At 45.4% G+C, this 18,260-nt stretch overlaps 1 protein-coding gene across 5 annotated transcripts in view; it reads right to left on the bottom strand.

The window, feature by feature from the left end:
- The window catches only part of ABAT (4-aminobutyrate aminotransferase), a 144,627-nt gene that overhangs the window by 3,577 nt on the left and 122,790 nt on the right, over positions 1-18,260 (bottom strand). For all 5 annotated transcript variants that reach the window (XM_073542809.1, XM_073542805.1, XM_073542807.1 and 2 more), the window contains 2 exons: positions 6,652-6,798; positions 465-576 (listed from right to left, as the gene is read on the bottom strand). In XM_073542809.1, coding sequence (XP_073398910.1) covers positions 465-576; positions 6,652-6,798 — 259 coding nt within the window. The remainder of the gene's footprint in view (positions 1-464; positions 577-6,651; positions 6,799-18,260) is intronic.

The following is an 18,260-nucleotide window of genomic DNA, read 5'->3' as shown; positions in this document are numbered from 1 at the left end:
GGAAAATGTATCACCCCCATAAACCTGCAGATCTGGGGGTAATCCACAGGTAAATGGCATTTAAATCGTGCCTGGCTGGCTTACTGGAGCTACAAAAGGGAGAAAATTAAGTTATATTCTGACACAGGGTCTATGGGGTGAAGTTTCTCCTTGTGGAGAGCGCAAAGATGACATATGGAGACTTGTGGGCCATGCAATGCTCCACTAGGAATTTAAATATGCAAATAGTCTCTTCAAGGAAGAAAACCGGGACTATAAGAGGTAGCAATCCTAAAAAATGAATATATGACTTTCTACTAAATAAACAGAATCCTATCTGCTCCATCAGAAGGGGTCATCTGGCATCCTGCCCTAGTGCTGGACACACTTCCTACAATCCATGCTGTCGCCATCGAGTCTGCGCACCTGACTTTGGGACAAGCTGGCAAGTATTTAGCGAAAAGTCATGTACCAGGCTGCGTTACCTTTGTTTCTTGCTTGGGCTATCAACTTGGATCGAGTCTCATCATTTGGAGCATCAAACGAACAGAATGTCCCTCTGCCCCTGGCTCTGCTCACAAGATGCGGATAGCGGGACTGTAAAGACATCGACATGTCACATTACTGAGAAGGTTCACCCCAAAATATAATGGATCACAGTTCTGTACATCAAATTAATTTCATAGTAGATTAAAATGGGAAGACTACATCTTAGGTGACTATTTTGCACAAAATTAACAAGGCATGAAGGCGATATAAGAGAAGGATCATCACCATGTATACACATAGGTAGGTGGTTTCCTACAGATCACAGCACAGAGGTGACCTATAGAAAGATCACATCTTTGCTGCTTCAGAAACTTTTTCTGAACAGAAGTGGGGTATTAATGTCAATCCAACGTCTTCCCTTTCTTACGAGTTCTGTTATAACTGAGGTATACATATGTGCTGATGAAGAATAACTTTTAAAAATAGAAACAATTATGCAGCCTACAACTCAAGTATAAAGACTTCCACTATTCCGCAAACCAAAAGGGGTAGAAGCACGCAGCGTACCACCAGACTCAAAGACTTTCAATTTAGCCTATATACTGGTCTGCATAAACTTAAGCTACCATAAGTGGTTCTGTCCCTTGGTTTAATCAGTGAGGGTCTCAATTCCCTTACTGAGCAAAACTGCTGAACAGAGGATAGGACATCAAAATGTTTCAAAAGTCAGTTCCACTTTTACGATTTCACTGTATCGGTTTTGTTTCTGATTGCGCATTTCTTGGTGCTTCTGGAAGTGCCAATGTTGAGGACCATATATATAGCGGGGTGCCACGGAAACTTAGTGCAGCAGGTGAAAGATACATCATGCTTGCTTCCCTTCGAAATCGGAAGATGTCCAGCAGTGCCATCAACTCAGAACTGACAGCAAACAGTGGGACTCAGCTACACCTATCTCCTACTTGAAGAAGTCTGGACAGAAGTGGAAGAATGGCGGCCAAAAAGTCGCCTTGCCTTCCATGTGGAACCAAGGCCAAGTGACTCAATAATGCACGAAAACATAGTAATCAGATTGCAAAAAAATTCAACAGACACTCAGGACTGAGGAAAACATGGAATATTTGGCTAGAACAAAAAGTTTATTTGTATTATAGAGTCAGTCTGGGAATACATAAGGAGACAGAAGGTTTTGTAACAGCCTACATCCACGCCAGGGAGGTTGTTCCAATCATCTTGGAGGACTAAAGGTACCATCACATTTAGCGATGCACTAGCGATCCCGACATCGATACGACCCAGTCAGGATCGCTGGTGCATCGCCAAATGGACGCTAGTGAGCTGCCAAACAGGCAGATCTCACCAGCGCCATAGCAGCGGTTGGCGGTTGTTATTTACCAGTCAGACGCGGTGATGAAGACGTCCTCCCGCCCGCGTCCACGCGTTGTTCGTCGGCGCCAGCAGGAAGCGGCTGACGAGAAACGGCCCAGGGCATTCTCGCGCGATCAGCGATAACCAGCAGGGGAGCTGGTCGGAGGTAAGTATCACACATAGCGATATCGCTAGCAATATCGCTGCTGTGTCACAAAATCGGTGACGCTTTAGCGATATCGCTAGCGATCTCGCTTAGTGTGATGGGGCCCTAAATCCAGATCTTCTAAATTCCAGCTGTACCTAGTAGAATGGGTGCTTTGATGTTGTTTTGAAGACAAAGAAAGATCACACCAAATATTGATGTGATGTAGATTTCTCCTTTTATTAATTCACTTTTGATACCAATACACTATCCTTAACCCTTTTTTATATATTATTAAGCTACAAACCTGCCTGAAGCTTTTGCACAGTACTGCATATTATATATGTGTATAATTTCTATTCTCAGGTTGAAGAGGTCAATCTCTGACCATGCCAGTATGTCTATCTCCTATTCTTCGGTACTATGCCACCTTGAAATCCATCCTTCATGGCAGACAGGACGGCAGTAGATGTGCTTGTGTATTTGGCACATAAAGGGAAGCCAACCATCGGATTATAAGTCGTATATTGCAGGGCCAGAATACACAAATCAATGAGCCATTATCTGACTGCAGCGTGTTTTTGTTACAGCTCAGTGGTCTATGAAGGGTTCTGAATGGAGTAAACAGGCGCAGCGGAAGAGGCTGCACAAGGCACAATCACGGACTGCAGCAATAAATCTCAGGGACAAGAAAACTGGGTCTTAATAACAAACCAACACTGTTCTACGGCACAAACTGCAGATTGTGGATTAATTCAAGTCTAAACAGAGGAAGAACATTGGATAACATGTCTAATAACCATTAATAGCGCTAGTGGGATCATTCTTCATCATTGTACTTATCATATACATTGCAGGCATATAGCAGAAAAACAAATATATCGTGTGTGGCGGTCCAGCCTCTGTTTGCCACATGACGCGAGACTGCAGCAGTTGCGGTTGGTCATATGTTAGTATAGTGCCCCATTGTTTCAGCAAGCTGAATAAAGATAAGGTGAGGTGCCTCCAACATTTTCCTTGGCAAACCATAATTTAGCTTTCAAATTAAAGGGAATCTGTCCGTAGGATCAACCCTCCTAAGCGTCTATACGGCCATGTAGGTCATAGGAAGCTGAATAAAAGGACACCTTGATATCTATGATCCAAGGTCTTATTCCAGAGAAATCGGTGTTTTTTTTATTATATGTAAATGAGCTGTTAAGATCTATGGGCCGGACATAGATCTGCATGAGACTCCGCCTCCACAGATTATTTTAAATGAAAGGGGGTGTTACCAGCAGGGCTGTGGAGTCGGAGTCGTGGAGTCGGAGTCAGAGTTAGTTTTGGTTGGAGTCGGAGTCGGTAGAAATGTACCGACTCCAGCTTTAAAAAAAATGTATTAATATTTCATAATTGAACTTTCATATGAATTTTATAAATGTTACTCAAATATATATGTTCTATCAAACTATGAACAACAGTGATAAGCAGTTCTGCTGGAGATAGAGACATTTCTTACTTCTTGTGTGTCACTGTTCTCCACTGCCCTTATCCAATCTTATACTTGGTTAACCTCATGCTGCCCCAACCCCCCTACTTACAATGTATGAAACTGAAAGTGAAAATGTGTTGCAAATTCTTAGTAGTAAAGCTCCTCCTCTAGACTAGATCATACTAGGTGTGCGTCTTCCAAGCATCTCACAGCTGCCTGCTACTCAGAAGAGGAAGACTGTAAGAAGTATTATCCTTTCAACAAACTTTGCATCAGTTAACTGTGAGTACATGAGGAATAATAACAGTATTACTGACCACTATATCAGTTGTACGACCTGGCAATAATTTTGTACAATTGTTTTTAGGAAAAACAATTGTCATTTGGATTGTGAATGCAGAATTAAAAACCTGAGAATGTCAAAGCAGCATCACATTAAGTCAGCTGTATTTGAACATTTCACCATCACTCAAGATAGAAAACATTATGTCTGTCAGTGTATGACAAATGATCCAGACGAAAACAAATGCTGTGAAGCCAAGATGAGTGCATATTCAGGCAAAGATAAAAATGCTCCTACCAGAGCTTCTAATCTAAAGAGACATTTACAGCGCTTTCATCCAGAAGTACTGAAAGCAGTGGATGAGAAAGACTGCATCCAAACCAATGAACCAGTGCCCAGCTCTTCCAGCCAAACAAAGGAGCAGAGAACTTTGCAGCCATCAGTTGCAATATATTTTGTCAGTGACAAAGTTACTGTGACAATGACAGTAGATACATTTAAAAAACAGATCATAGAGCTTGTTGTAAAGGATATTGTGCCTATTTCATTATTTTCACGACCAGCTTTTGTGTGTCTGAATGGGGAAATGGCCCGCAAGCTTGGTGTTTCTCTGGAGAGAGAGAGTATTAGAAAATTAGTAATCGAAGAAGCTTTTAAACAAAAGGAAGAACTTAAAAAAACTCTCAAGGGACGCTTTCTGTTTCTTAAAATGGATGCCTGCACACGTCACAGAGTGAACTATTTTGCCATCAATGTCCGATTTGTTTGTGACAAAAATGAAATAGTTACCAAGACATTGGCAGTAAAAGACACCAAAGCTCATCACACCAGTGAGTTTCTCCAGGTCTTGGTGGAAAAGGTTCTGCAAGACTATGAACTTAAAAAAGAGCAAGTTCTTTCTGTCGTAACTGACAATGCTTCAAATATGATAAGTACTATTAAGCTAATGAATGAGAGTAATGATGGTGACCAGCAGCTAGAAGAACATTCTGGGTCCACAGACACAGAAATGTTTGAAATAGAGGAACACAGTATTGTAACTGAGGAGCAAACTGAAGTTGCTTCAGATGAACAGCAACATGATAGTTTAGATCTTGTTGAAACTGTGTCAATATGTTCTTTCATTCATCACATGCGCTGTGTTGTGCATATGCTACAGCTGGCTATAAGAGACAGTCTGCAAGAAGGACATGCTGCTGCACTGATTGGCAAGGTGAGAAAATTGGCTACTGTTGCCAGAACCCCTAAAGTTGACTCAATTTTGAAGAGACATGCTGGAAAAGGGGCAATTATTGATCAAGCCACATGATGGGGCAGTACTTACTTAATGATTCAGCGCTTGGTTGAACTGAAAACCTTTCTTGTAGACATGGCTAACCCTCAACTGACGCTAAATGAAAGTCAGTGGAATCAGGTGACAGAGCTGGAAAAATTGCTAGAGCACCCATTTACAGTGACTAAAAAATAACAAGCAGAGGACTTAACTCCAGGTATTTTCTTAAAGGAGTGGAAGAACCTGATGTTTCGCCTGTCCCAAAGAGGAGGGTTAATTGCAAGTGGCATTGCTACATCAATGAAACGGAGAGAGGAGCTACTATTACAAAATAACATTCTTTTGGCAGCTGTTTATGTAGACCCAATGCATCGGATTCTTCTAGATGATCAACAGCTAAGTAAAGGAAAAGAAGCTCTGTTTGAAATAGCAGTAAGGATGAAAGGGTTGCAGAATAGTCAGGAGGAACAAGAAGTATTTGGTCGTCCTGCCACATCTTCACCCTCATCATCAACTGATGAAGAATTTAATTTCGAAAAATATTTGGATCACAAGGACTGTGCAAAGCGTTCCCGCATAGAAGAAGAGTCATCCCCATCAAGGAACACAGCCAGTACATTTCAGCAGAATTTTTCATGTGCACTAAAAGAAATTGAGAAATTTGACCGTTCATCAAAAATAACAGTGCAACAAGCGATTCCTCTGTATCCTGACATTGTCAGAGATGTTGCCCGAGTGGTTACTGCTTTGCCACCAACACAAGTTAGTGTAGAGAGGTTGTTCTCTGCTCTCAAAATAATTAGATCAGATTTGAGGGCATCCATGAAGGAGGATCTGACAGAGGCAATACTTTTTCTGAGGACAAATTTATAGATTTCTTCTTATTAACTGCATAAAAGTGTTTATTGCATATTTACTTACAGTTTAGAAAAGTTTATAAAAGTTATTTGCTATATTCTAATTGTATTCTAATAAATGTAGTTTTTGCTCTAAGTGGTCTGATTACTTATATGATGGTGAGAAACTGAATAAGCACGATGTTTAATATTTTACAACAGTAAATTTGTTGTTATGAATTGGCCATTTATGAAGGAGCCGGAGTCGGAGCCAGAGTCGGAGTCGGAGCCTGATAAAATCCAGGAGTCAGAGTCGGAGTCGCAACTGTGGCTTACCGACTCCACAGCCCTGGTTACCAGTGTGAGGCGTAATGACACATTGGAGTTATACAAAGCTCATCAATATGAAAGGCTACATGGCAAAAAGTTTACCAGTCCTGTAGCCAATCTCCTGCTGATAAAAGGATTTTATCAAAACTACAGCAAGCACCCCAGTAAAGCAGGGCCTTGGGTCTCTACATAATGCTGTTCTCAGTTTAAGTGGCAAAAACGTGGTGACAGATTCTCTTTAGATAGCGATAGTCACAGGGCAACTGTGGGTGAACTGGAAATACAGGTAACTTTAGATTAGGAGATTTAAAAGGGAGTTTTTGCAAATGTTGGATAGAAGTTCATGGTAGATATTTTATACCTTCAAAAAATGGTTGTAACATAATGGACTATCGGAATAAGGAGTAATATCAAGCGATCAGATTCTACTTAAACATTCCACTTAAAATAAGAAAAATCTTTTAAAAGACTTCTCACCTGGAAATCCAGAAGTCCATCCAGAAGAACTTTTCCTGCTTGGACAGCGTTGCTTAAGAGGTCTTCACGCTTAATGACATTTAGAACCTCAGTCAGTAGGAGTGTTTTGGAGGGGTCCCCTAGCCAGGTGTTGAAAATTCGATACGGCTAATGGGATGTAAGAGACAAAATCCTGTGATTAACGGAACAGCAATCAATAAGCAATATAATATTCACACATTGAAAGCCCGGCACGAGAAGTGAGAGATAGAAAGGAGACAGGTATGACCCACTCATCTACTAATGGTCCTCAGGACCACCATGGTTCACCGCTCAAATCCACCCTGCAGTAGCCGGTTATAAAGGAGACAACACCCTATAAAATATATGAAGAACGCTCTTATATTTACAGCAAATTTCGGGGACTACACTCGCTTCTCCAAATGGGCTACAACGTTCATAAAAATCCTTGGCCAGACGGCGATACGTCTATAAATGCTGTCCATTTGCTTCAGTCTTATAACTAACTTGTGCGATAGCTTGGGGCTCTGGTGCTCGGACACCTCTGGTGGCCTCTGCTTACTAATATACAGAAGAGATCATGATTAGATGTGACGTTTCTGTTGAAATGATAGATTGTTTTATCCTTATACATACAAAAGTAATGCACAATCTAGGTAATCTTATCTGGATGTCACACGGACGTTTGCCATTATGCCGGCTGCATTTATATCCACATCCAATGCGACCATCAAACAACCTTGGCGGGAAGGAGTAAGCGCTATTTAGGCCTCTATACCAAGGAATTATTTTACTTTCACCAGCTGCAGCCATAAGATAAGAAAATCACTGAGTCCTCACAGAATGTTCAATGCCTGAATCTCTCTTCAGGCTGATTGCTTGTTTTCTTGCACAATCTTCAGCTAGGTTCACGTCACACTATTACTATACGCTCCATGTATACACTGGGAATTCTCCAGCAGTATGTCCCTTATCCTGGGCCCCATCCTGGTATATATATGTCCCTTATCCTGGGCCCCATCCTGGTATATATATATCCCTTATCCTGGGACCCCACCCTGGTGTATATATCACTTATCCTGGGACCCCACCCTGGTATATACATCGCTTATCCTGGGCCCCATCCTGGTATATATATGTCCCTTATCCTGGGCCCCATCCTGGTATATATATATATCCCTTATCCTGGGCCCCATCCTGGTATATATATATCCCTTATCCTGGGCCCCATCCTGGTATATATATATCCCTTATCCTGGGCCCCATCCTGATATATATATATCCCTTATCCTGGGCCCCATCCTGATATATAATATTATATATATATATATATATATATCTCTTATTCTGGGACCCCATCCTAGTATATATATCCCTTATCCTGGGACCCCCATCCTGGTATATATATTCCTTATCCTGGGACCCCACCCTACCATATATATAGCTTATCCTGGGACCACACCCTGGTATATACATTGCTTATCCTGGGCCCCACCCTGGTATATATATTGCTTATCCTGGGACTCCACCCTGGTATATATTGCTTATCCTGTTCCCCATCATGGTATATATATTGCTTATCCTGGGCACCACCCTGGAATATATATATATATATATATATATATATATATATATATATATATATATATATATATATATATATATATATCTCGCTTATCCTGGGACTCCACCCTGGTATACACATTGCTTATACTGGGCCCCATCTTGGTATATATATTGCTGATCCTGGGCCGCATCCTGGTAAACATGTCCCTTATCCTGGGCCCCATCCTTGTATATACACTGCTCAAAAAAATAAAGGGAACACTAAAATTCCACATCCTAGATATCTATATCGCTTATCCTGGGACTCCACCCTGGTATACACATTGCTTATACTGGGCCCCATCCTGGTATATATATTGCTTATCCTGGGCCCCATCCTGGTAAACATGTCCCTTATCCTGGGCCCCATCCTTGTATATACACTGCTCAAAAAAATAAAGGGAACACTAAAATTTCACATCCTAGATATCTCTGAATGAAATATTCCAGTTGCAAATTTTTATTCATTGCATAGTGGAATGAGTTCAGAACAAGAAAACATAATTATCAATGTAAATCAAAATGAATATCCCATGGAGGTCTGGATTTTGAATGATACTCAAAATCAAAGTACAGGCTGATCCAACTTCAGTGGAAATGCCTCATGGCAAGGAAAAGATGCTCAGTATTGTGTGTGGCCTCCACGTGCCTGTATGACCTCCCTACTGTACAACGCCTGGGCATGCTCCTGTTGAGGCCGCGAATGGTCTCCTGAGGGATCGCCTCCAAGACCTGGACTGAAGCATCTGCCAAATCCTGGACAGTCTGTGGTGCAACGTGACATTGGTGGATGGAGCGAGACATGATGCCCCAGATGTGCTCAATCGGATTCAGGTCTGTGGAACGGGTGGGCCAATCCATAGCTACAATGCCTTCATCTTGCAGGAACTGCTGACACACTCCAGCCACCTGAGGTCTGGCATTGTCCTGCATTAGGAGGAACCCAAGGTCAACCGCACCAGCATATGGTCTCACAAGGGGTCTGAGGATCTCATCTCGGTACCTAATGGCTACCTCTGGCGAACACATGGAGGGCTGTGCGGTCCTCCAAAAAAATGCCACCGCACACCATTACTAACCCACTGCCAAACTGATCAGGCTGAAGGATGTTGCAGTCAGCAGATCATTCTCCACGGTGTCTCCAGACTCTGTCACGTCTGTCACATGTGCTCAGTGTGAACCTGCTTTCATTTGTGAAGAGCACAGGGCGCCAGTGGCGAATTTGCCAATCCTGGTGTTCTGTGGCAAAAGCCAAGCATCCTGCACGGTGTTGGGCTGTGAGCACACCCCCATATGTGGACGTCGGGCCCTCAGACCATCCTCATGGAGTCGGTTTCTAACCGCTTGTGCAGACACATGCACATTTGTGGCCTGCTGGAGGTCATTTTTCAGGGCTCTGGCAGTGCTCCTCCTGTTCCTCCTTGCACAAAGGCAGAGGTAGCGGTCATGCTGCTGGGTTGTTGCCATCCTACGGCCCCCCAGTAGTCTACTGGCCTGTATCCTGGTAGCGCCTCCAGCCTCTGGACACTACGCTGACAGACACAGCAAACCTTGCCACAGCTCGCACTGATGTGCCATCCTGGATGAGCTGCACTACCTGAGCCACTTGTGTGGGTTGTAGAGTCCGTCTCATGCTACCACGAGTGTGAAAGCACAACCAACATTCAAAAGTGACCAAAACATCAGCCAGAAAGTATTGGTACTGAGATGTGGTCTGTGGTCCCTGCAGAACCACTCCTTTATTGAGGGTGTCTTGATAATTACCAATAATTTCCATCTGATGTCTATTCCATTTGCACAACAGCATGTGAAATTGATTGTCAATCAGTGTTGCTTCCTAAGTGGACAGTTTGATTTCACAGAATTTTGATTAACTTGTAGTTATATTCTGTTGTTTAAGTGTTCCCTTTATTTTTTTTAGCAGTGTATATCCCTTATCCTGGTCCCCATCCTGGTATACATGTCCCTTAATCTGGTCCCCATCCTGGTATACATGTCCCTTAATCTGGGCCCCATCCTGGTATATATATCCCTTATCCTGGAACCCATCCTGGTATATATCACCCTTATCCTGGGATCCCACCCTGGTTTATATATAGCTTATCCTGGGACCCCACCATGGTATATATATATCGCTTTTCCTGGGACCCATCCTGATATATATATATATCACCCATCCTTAGATGTCCCTTATCCTGGGCCCCATCTGGTATATAGGTCCCTTATCCTGGGCCCCATCCTGGTATATATGTCCCTTATCCTGTGACCCATCCTGGTATATATATCCCCCATCCTTATGTGTCCCTTATCCTGGGCCCCATCTTGGTATATAGGTCCCTTATCCTGGGCCCCATCCTGGTACACATAGCCCTTATCTTGAGTCCCATCTTAGTATATTCCCTGTCTTGGGGCCCATCCTGGATCATACATCCTCCACTCCATCCTGGTATATATATCCCCCATCCTGCCACCGTTCTTTAATGTATAGGAAAAAAAAAATATTCTATTTAACTTCTCATTCACCTGCCATGTGCCCCCAGTCACGTGCACGCCTCTTACTGGCCAGCAGCGTGTATTGCAGCGCACAGACCCGTCTGAGGACGCACATCCAGTTGAAGCATGCGCTGGCGGGTCCCTCACCAACACGAGCCCAGTCAAAACTGAGTTTGTTACGGTCTAACTAAGCACCCCATGTTATATATATGTGCTATTGCCTTTAGTTACAGCAGGGTATAGCTTCATTTTGTTTCTGTCTTAGGTTTTGCATGTCCCCTTCCCGTTAGACCACCTTTCTAGCAAAACCGCACCCCTTTGTTGGAATAGTTTGCAGAAATTATCCAAAACACATAATAATCAAGTGCAAGTCATGAAAATCCGTTTTCTGGCATGTAGTATAAGAAATCTACTGTCAGACAAAGCATTTTCTCACTCTCCCTTAGATTTATACCACACAGCTCACACACTCATCATTTCTAGCTTATCGTCACCTCTATATCCATTAACCTTTTCTTTTAGGTTTTTCAGTGGCCTGTTGGTACTTTATAGCCTTTCATTATTACCATCGGTGGTTAAGATGCTGGATTTACAACTTTCTGGCGATGTTGGTTTATACCATGTGGGTAACATGTTCACGATTTTACCATTTGCCATCTATACTATTTATTTTTTGATTGAGCACATTATTATTTATTTGAGACCTACAGGTATATTACAGTCATAGTTAGTGATCTTTATTTTTTGTTATTGCCATCTTTTTCATAACATTTGTAATATTTGGCTATTACCATTTATATTCATGTTCAGTCTTATTTATTGTCCTTAGGAAGTATATTTTGATCACCATCTCTATTACTATATGGAAGAGCCGATATTGTGCAAAAAAAAACCTTCGACAAATTTTTTTGCCTTTTAAATGTTTTGAATGCCCTGTCGCTCACTACAATATTTTAAAAAAATTAATCACTGATTTTTGTATGCAGGCAGTCTCATATTGAGATTTATTTTTGGCTTACTAGTGCCCTTTTGTACAATATTTCCTTGCCTTTTCACGTTTTTGGGTCTACGCCACAGAACCCCAGTTTATCAGCACTGCCGGTCTTCTCTTCCTCTTCCCTCACAGAAAGTGAAGATGCTCATGCATGTCACGTCAGTGCACATACAAAAGGGTGAAACAAAACTGACATCACAGGGAACAGTCACTGAGCTCTGAACTTGCTTGTTTAGAAACAAACTTAAAAGGAACACCCACTGAGCTCTCTACTTGCCTGTCTACAACCAACCTCACAGGGAACACCCACTGAGCTCTGTACTTGCTTGTTTAGAAACAAACTTAAAAGGAACACCCACTGAGCTCTCTACTTGCCTGTCTACAACCAACCTCACAGGGAACACCCACTGAGCATTGAACTTGCCTATCTACAACCAATCTTACAGGGAACACCCACTGAGCTCTGTACTTGCCTGTTTACAACCGACCTCACAGGGAAAACACACTGAGCTCAGAACTTGCCTATTTACAACCGACCTCACAGGGAACACCCACTGAGCTCTGAACTTGCCTATCTACAACCAACCTCACTGGGAACAACCACTGAGCTCTTAACTTGCCTATCTACAACCGACCTCACAGGGAACACCCACTGAGCTCTGTACGTGCCTTTTTACAACCGACCTCACAGGGAACACCCAGTGAGCTCTGAACATGCTTATCTACAACCGACCTCACAGGGAACACCACTGAGCTCTGAACTTGCCTATCTACAACCGACCCCAGGGAACACCCACTGAGCTCTGTACTTGCTTGTTTAGAAACAAACTTAAAAGGAACACCCACTGAGCTCTCTACTTGCCTGTCTACAACCAACCTCACAGGGAACACCCACTGAGCATTGAACTTGCCTATCTACAACCAATCTTACAGGGAACACCCACTGAGCTCTGTACTTGCCTGTTTACAACCGACCTCACAGGGAAAACACACTGAGCTCAGAACTTGCCTATTTACAACCGACCTCACAGGGAACACCCACTGAGCTCTGAACTTGCCTATCTACAACCAACCTCACAGGGAACAACCACTGAGCTCTTAACTTGCCTATCTACAACCGACCTCACAGGGAACACCCACTGAGCTCTGTACGTGCCTTTTTACAACCGACCTCACAGGGAACACCCAGTGAGCTCTGAACATGCTTATCTACAACCGACCTCACAGGGAACACCACTGAGCTCTGAACTTGCCTATCTACAACCGACCCCAGGGAACACCCACTGAGCTCTGAACTTGCTTATCTACAACCAACCTTACTGGGAACACCCACTGAGCTCTGAACTTGCTTATCTACAACCAACCTTACAGGGAACACCCACTGAGCTCTGAACTTGCCTATCTACAACCGACCTCACTGGGAACACCCACTGAGCTCTGTACGTGCCTTTTTACAACCGACCTCACAGGGAACACCCACTGAGCTCTGAACAAGCTTATCTACAACCGACCTCACAGGGAACACCACTGAGCTCTGAACTTGCTTATCTACAACCAACCTTACAGGGAACACCCACTGAGCTCTGAACTTGCCTATCTACAACCGACCTCACAGGGAACACCCACTGAGCTCTGAACTTGCCTAGCTACAACCGACCTCACAGGGAACACCCACTGAACTCTGTACGTGCCTTTTTACAACTGACCTCACAGGGAACACCCACTGAGCTCTGAACTTGCCTATCTACAATCGACCTCACAGGGAAAACCCAATGAGCTCTGAACTTGCCTATCTACAACCAACCTTACAGGGAACACCCACTGAGCTCTGAACTTGCCTAGCTACAACGGACCTCACAGGGAACACCCACTGAGCGCTGAACTTGCCTGTCTACAACCGACCTCACAGAGAACACCCACTGAGCTCTGATCTTGCCTATCTACAACCGACCTCACTGGGAACACCCACTGAGCTCTGAACTTCCGTGATGTTGGTTGTAGGCAGGCAAGTTCAGAGCTCAGTGGTTGTTCCCTGTGATGTCAGCTGTAGACAGGCAACCCCCTGTGAGCTCTGAATGTTCTTGTCTGCAAGCAGACATGTTAAGAAAAAGCAAATATATATTAAAAACAAAACAAAACATAAAAGATCAAAAAAATCTACAGGTGCACAAAGGCATATGGAGCGCCCCAAGGCCGGGGGTTACTCGGTACCGGGCCGGTCAGGCTCTTTTAAGGGGGAAAGTGTTAGGGTGGTGATGGTGACCCAGTCCGTGGCCCTGAGTGTCCAATAAAGAAGATAGAAGTTCAAATGAGGGGGAAGATGGTTGGATAAATAATTGGGAAAAGGGGAATCGTGACGCCACCCATGGTATTCGGCTAGGGTAGCCGACGCTGCTATACAGATTCTCTGGAACGGTGGTGCGGCAGCAGCCAAGATGGCGAAGCTCTCCACGGGCAGAGCTGTGTCCCAGGGCAGTTAAGATGATACTTGTGAGACGGTGACGGTGATGGTGAATGCAGTGTATGGCAGGCAAGTTGTAAATTACACCAAGGACACAGTTGGGTGCAGATTCAAGGTTTTTTTTCTCACAAGACTTGTGCACAAGATGACCCGCTTGGTACTGTGTCCGCCGAGGGAGGGGTCCGGCAAACTCACAGGTAGATCAGGAACACCTGTTCAAGACTCCTCTTTGTGTTCTCCTCTCTAGGCCGTGTCTCTGCGCTGATCTCTCCCTTCCTTTCTGCCCTGCGCCTTCACAAGCAGGGTCCCAAGCCGGCAGCCACGGATCACATCGGGTGACGTGGGTCAGGCCCCGGGGTTCTTTATCCCTACTGCTGCCTTTTTGAGGAATGTTTGTTGATTTGGCTGAGGCACTTAAAGTTACCTCAGCCTCCACTAGCTTCAGGGGCCGGCTCCCCCACTCTGGCCTGGTCCTTCCTTTCCAGGATACGGGCCCCACGGTTGGCTTTCGTACTATCCGTGCCCCTAGGACCCCTTCCTTCTACTAGGAGCTTGGTCACGATGTTTCTCTCTTCTCTGACCCTCTGTCCTCTCACGGCAATCCTGCTCTTACACTGTCCTGTCACCGACTCTCAAGTACCATCCTAACTGCCCTGGGACACAGCTCTGCCCGTGGAGAGCTTCACCATCTTGGCTGCTGCCGCACCACCGTTCTAGAGGATCTGTATAGCAGCGACGGCTACCCTAGCCGAATACCATGGGTGGCGTCACAATTCCCCTTTTCCCAATTATTTATCCCACCATCTTCCCCCTCATTTGAACTTCCATCTTCTTTATTGAACACCCAGGGCCACGAACCAGGTCACCATCACCACGTGACACTTTCCCCCTTAAAAGAACCTGACCGACCCGCTACCGAGCAACCCCCGGCCTTGGGGGCGCTCCATTTTGGCGTCACGAACAGGATCATCGAGCTCAGCAAAGCTGGGTACTTGGAGCTCGGCAAAGCTGGGTGCCTAGAGCCTAGCAAAGCTGAGTACTGTGTGCCAGAGACTAACATACTGAGTGCCAGAAACCTTAATGTATAGTGTGCCAGAAATTTACTATTTTGTGTAAAAGAGATTTTACACTATTGCTAAAAGGATTATCTGTATTGAGTAATAGTGTTTGTAAGGCTGTTAAATCATCGCCTAAAGGGCCTGTCACACTAAGCGATATCGCTAGCAATATCGCTATAACTTGTGACGTTATAGCGATATTGCTAGCGACATCGCTGTGTCTGATACTTACCTACGACCGGCTCCCCCACTGCTTATCGCTGATCGCGCGAGAACGTCCTGGACTGTTTCTCGTCGTCAGCTTCCTGCGGCGCTTCCTGTGGAGAGACGAGCGACGCGTGGAGCCGGGCAGGAGGACGCAGGATCGCCTAGTGCGACAGGTAACTAGCGACCCCCGACCCCAGCGATGTCGCTGGTGAGATCCGCCTGTGTGGCAGCTCACTAGCGACCACTTAGCGATGTACCAGCGATCCTGACTGCGTCATATCGCTGGTCGGGATCGCTGGTACATCGCTAAGTGTGACAGTACCTTAACTGTGCCATTGTTTACTGCGTCACTGTTAAGGCCCCGTCTCACTAAGCGACTTACCAGCGATCCCGACACCGATATCAAGGTGTCAGGATCGCTAGTAAGTCGCTATGTGATCACTGGTGAGCTGTCACACAGACAGCTTCACCAGCGATCAGCACAGCGATGCCGAGCGCCCGGCATCGCTGGCCATCCTGTAAAAAATAGAATCAAAATAAAAAATATAGTTATTCTCACCATCCGATGTCCCGCGCAGTCTTCCGGCCTCTCTCCACGCTCCGGTCCCAGTGATCCTTTGCATGAATGACCGCGAGATGTCACGGTCTCGCGGGATAACAAAGTCTTGCGGTCATTCGTGCAAAGGATCACTGGGACCGGAGCGTGGAGAGAGGCCGGAAGACTGCGCGGGACATCGGATGGTGAGAATAACTATATTTTTTATTTTTTTTATTATTTTTTACATCTGATCGCTGGTCTCCCGCTGTCACACACAGCGATGTGTGCTGGCCAGCGGGAGAGCAGCGACCAAAGAAATGTCCAGAGATTTCTTGCAGCGATCCCGGCAGGGGGGCCGCTCGCTGATCGCTGTCACACACAGCAATCTCGCTGGTGAGATCGCTGTTACGTCACAAAAGTTGTGACTCAGCAGCGATCTCGCTACCGAGATTGCTTAGTGAGACGGGGCCTTTACTGAGTGCTGGCTAAATAGCTGCGTCACAGGCTGTGTGGGCTTGTCAAATTACAGCCAGCAGGAGCTCACTGAGAGGAATGAGCTGCGGTGGGCAAGGCCAGACAGTGAGAGCAAGGATGATGCCCGCCCACCACCAACATCATCATGTGATGCAAAGGTGTCTGTCAGGAGGAAAGACCCACCTCCTGTATTACTTTAACCCCTTCACGACCCATGACGCCTACGTAGGCGTCATGAAAAGCAGTGCCCAAACGACCTATGACGCCTACGTAGGCGTCATGGTATAAATAGCCCCCCTGCGGGTCGGGTGACCGGGGTCACTGAAAGGTCACCCGACCCGCACACAAAGGACCCTTCAGAGTTAACACCTGGGGGTGTGGCTTAGCCCCCACGTGCCTACGATCGCTCTGATTGGCTGTTAAAAGTGAAACTGCCAATCAGAGCGATTGTAATATTTCACCAATGAAAATTGGTGAAATATTACAATCCAGCCATGGCCGATGCTGAAATAGCATCGGACATGGCTGGACACCGAGACCCGACCCCCCCCCACACCGACTGACGGCACCGATCGGCTGCCGCCACCGTCTGACGGCACCGATCGGCAGCCGCCGTCATGATCTGCCCCTCCGCCTTCCCTCCGCCCCCCCAGCCCTCCGATCGCCCCTCCGATCACCCACTCTCACCCTCCTTTGTGCCTCCGACCTCCCGCTATCCGTCCCGGTGTCCTGCCATCCAGCGTCATGGGTGCCGCCATCTTGCAAGATGGCGGGCGCATGCGCAGTGCGCCGAATCGAATCTGCAACGCTGCAGATTCATTCATTTATTTTGATCACTATGATAAACTTTCATAGTGATCAAAATAAATAAAAAGTAAATCACCGCCCCCCTTATCACCCCCATAGGTAGGGACAAATAATAAAATATATATTTTTTTTTTCCATTAGGGTTAGGTCCAGGGCTAGGGTTAGGGTTGGACTAAGGGTTAGGGTTGGACTAAGGGTTAGGGTTGGACTAAGGGTTAGGGTTGGACTAAGGGTTAGGGTTGAACTTAGGGTTAGGGTTGAACTTAGGGTTAGGGTTGAACTTAGGGTTAGGGTTGAACTTAGGGTTAGGGTTGAACTTAGGGTTAGGGTTGGGTTGGGGTTGGGATTACGGTTAGGCTTGTGGTTAGGGTTAGAGTTGGGATTTCGTTAGGGGTGTTGTTGGGATTAGGGTTGTGGTTAGGGTTATGATTAGGGTTAGGGGTGTGTTGGGGTTAGGGTTGGAGATAGAATTGAGGGGTTTCCATTGTTTAGGCACATCAGGGGCTCTCCAAACGCGACATGGAGCCACCATTTATTCCAGCCAATTTTGCGTTCAAAAAGTCAAACGGTGCTCCCTCCATTTCGAGCCCCGACGTGTGCCCAAACAGTGGTGTACCCCCACTTATGGGGTATCAGGGTACTCAGGAAAAATTGCACAACAACTTTGGGGGTCTAATTTCTCCTGTTACCCGTGGGAAAATAAAAAAATGGGGGCTAAAATAATTATTTTTGTGGAAAAAAAATATTTTTTATTTTCACGGTTCTGCGTTATAAACTTCTGTGAAGCACTTGGGGGTTCAACGTGCTCACCACACATCTAGATAAGTTCCTTGGGGGGTCTAGTTTCCAAAATGGGGTCACTTGTGGGGGGTTTCCACTGTTTAGGTACATCAGGGGCTCTGCAAACGTAACATGACGCCCACAGACCATTCCATCAAGTCGGCATTTCAAAGCGTCACTACTTCCCTTCCG

Source organism: Dendrobates tinctorius, unplaced genomic scaffold (genome assembly GCF_039654945.1).
Source record: "Dendrobates tinctorius isolate UK_male_01 unplaced genomic scaffold, ASM3965494v1 ptg000129l, whole genome shotgun sequence".
Classification (NCBI taxonomy): Eukaryota; Metazoa; Chordata; class Amphibia; order Anura; family Dendrobatidae; genus Dendrobates; species Dendrobates tinctorius.
This window is presented reverse-complemented; position numbering and strand designations above follow the sequence as displayed.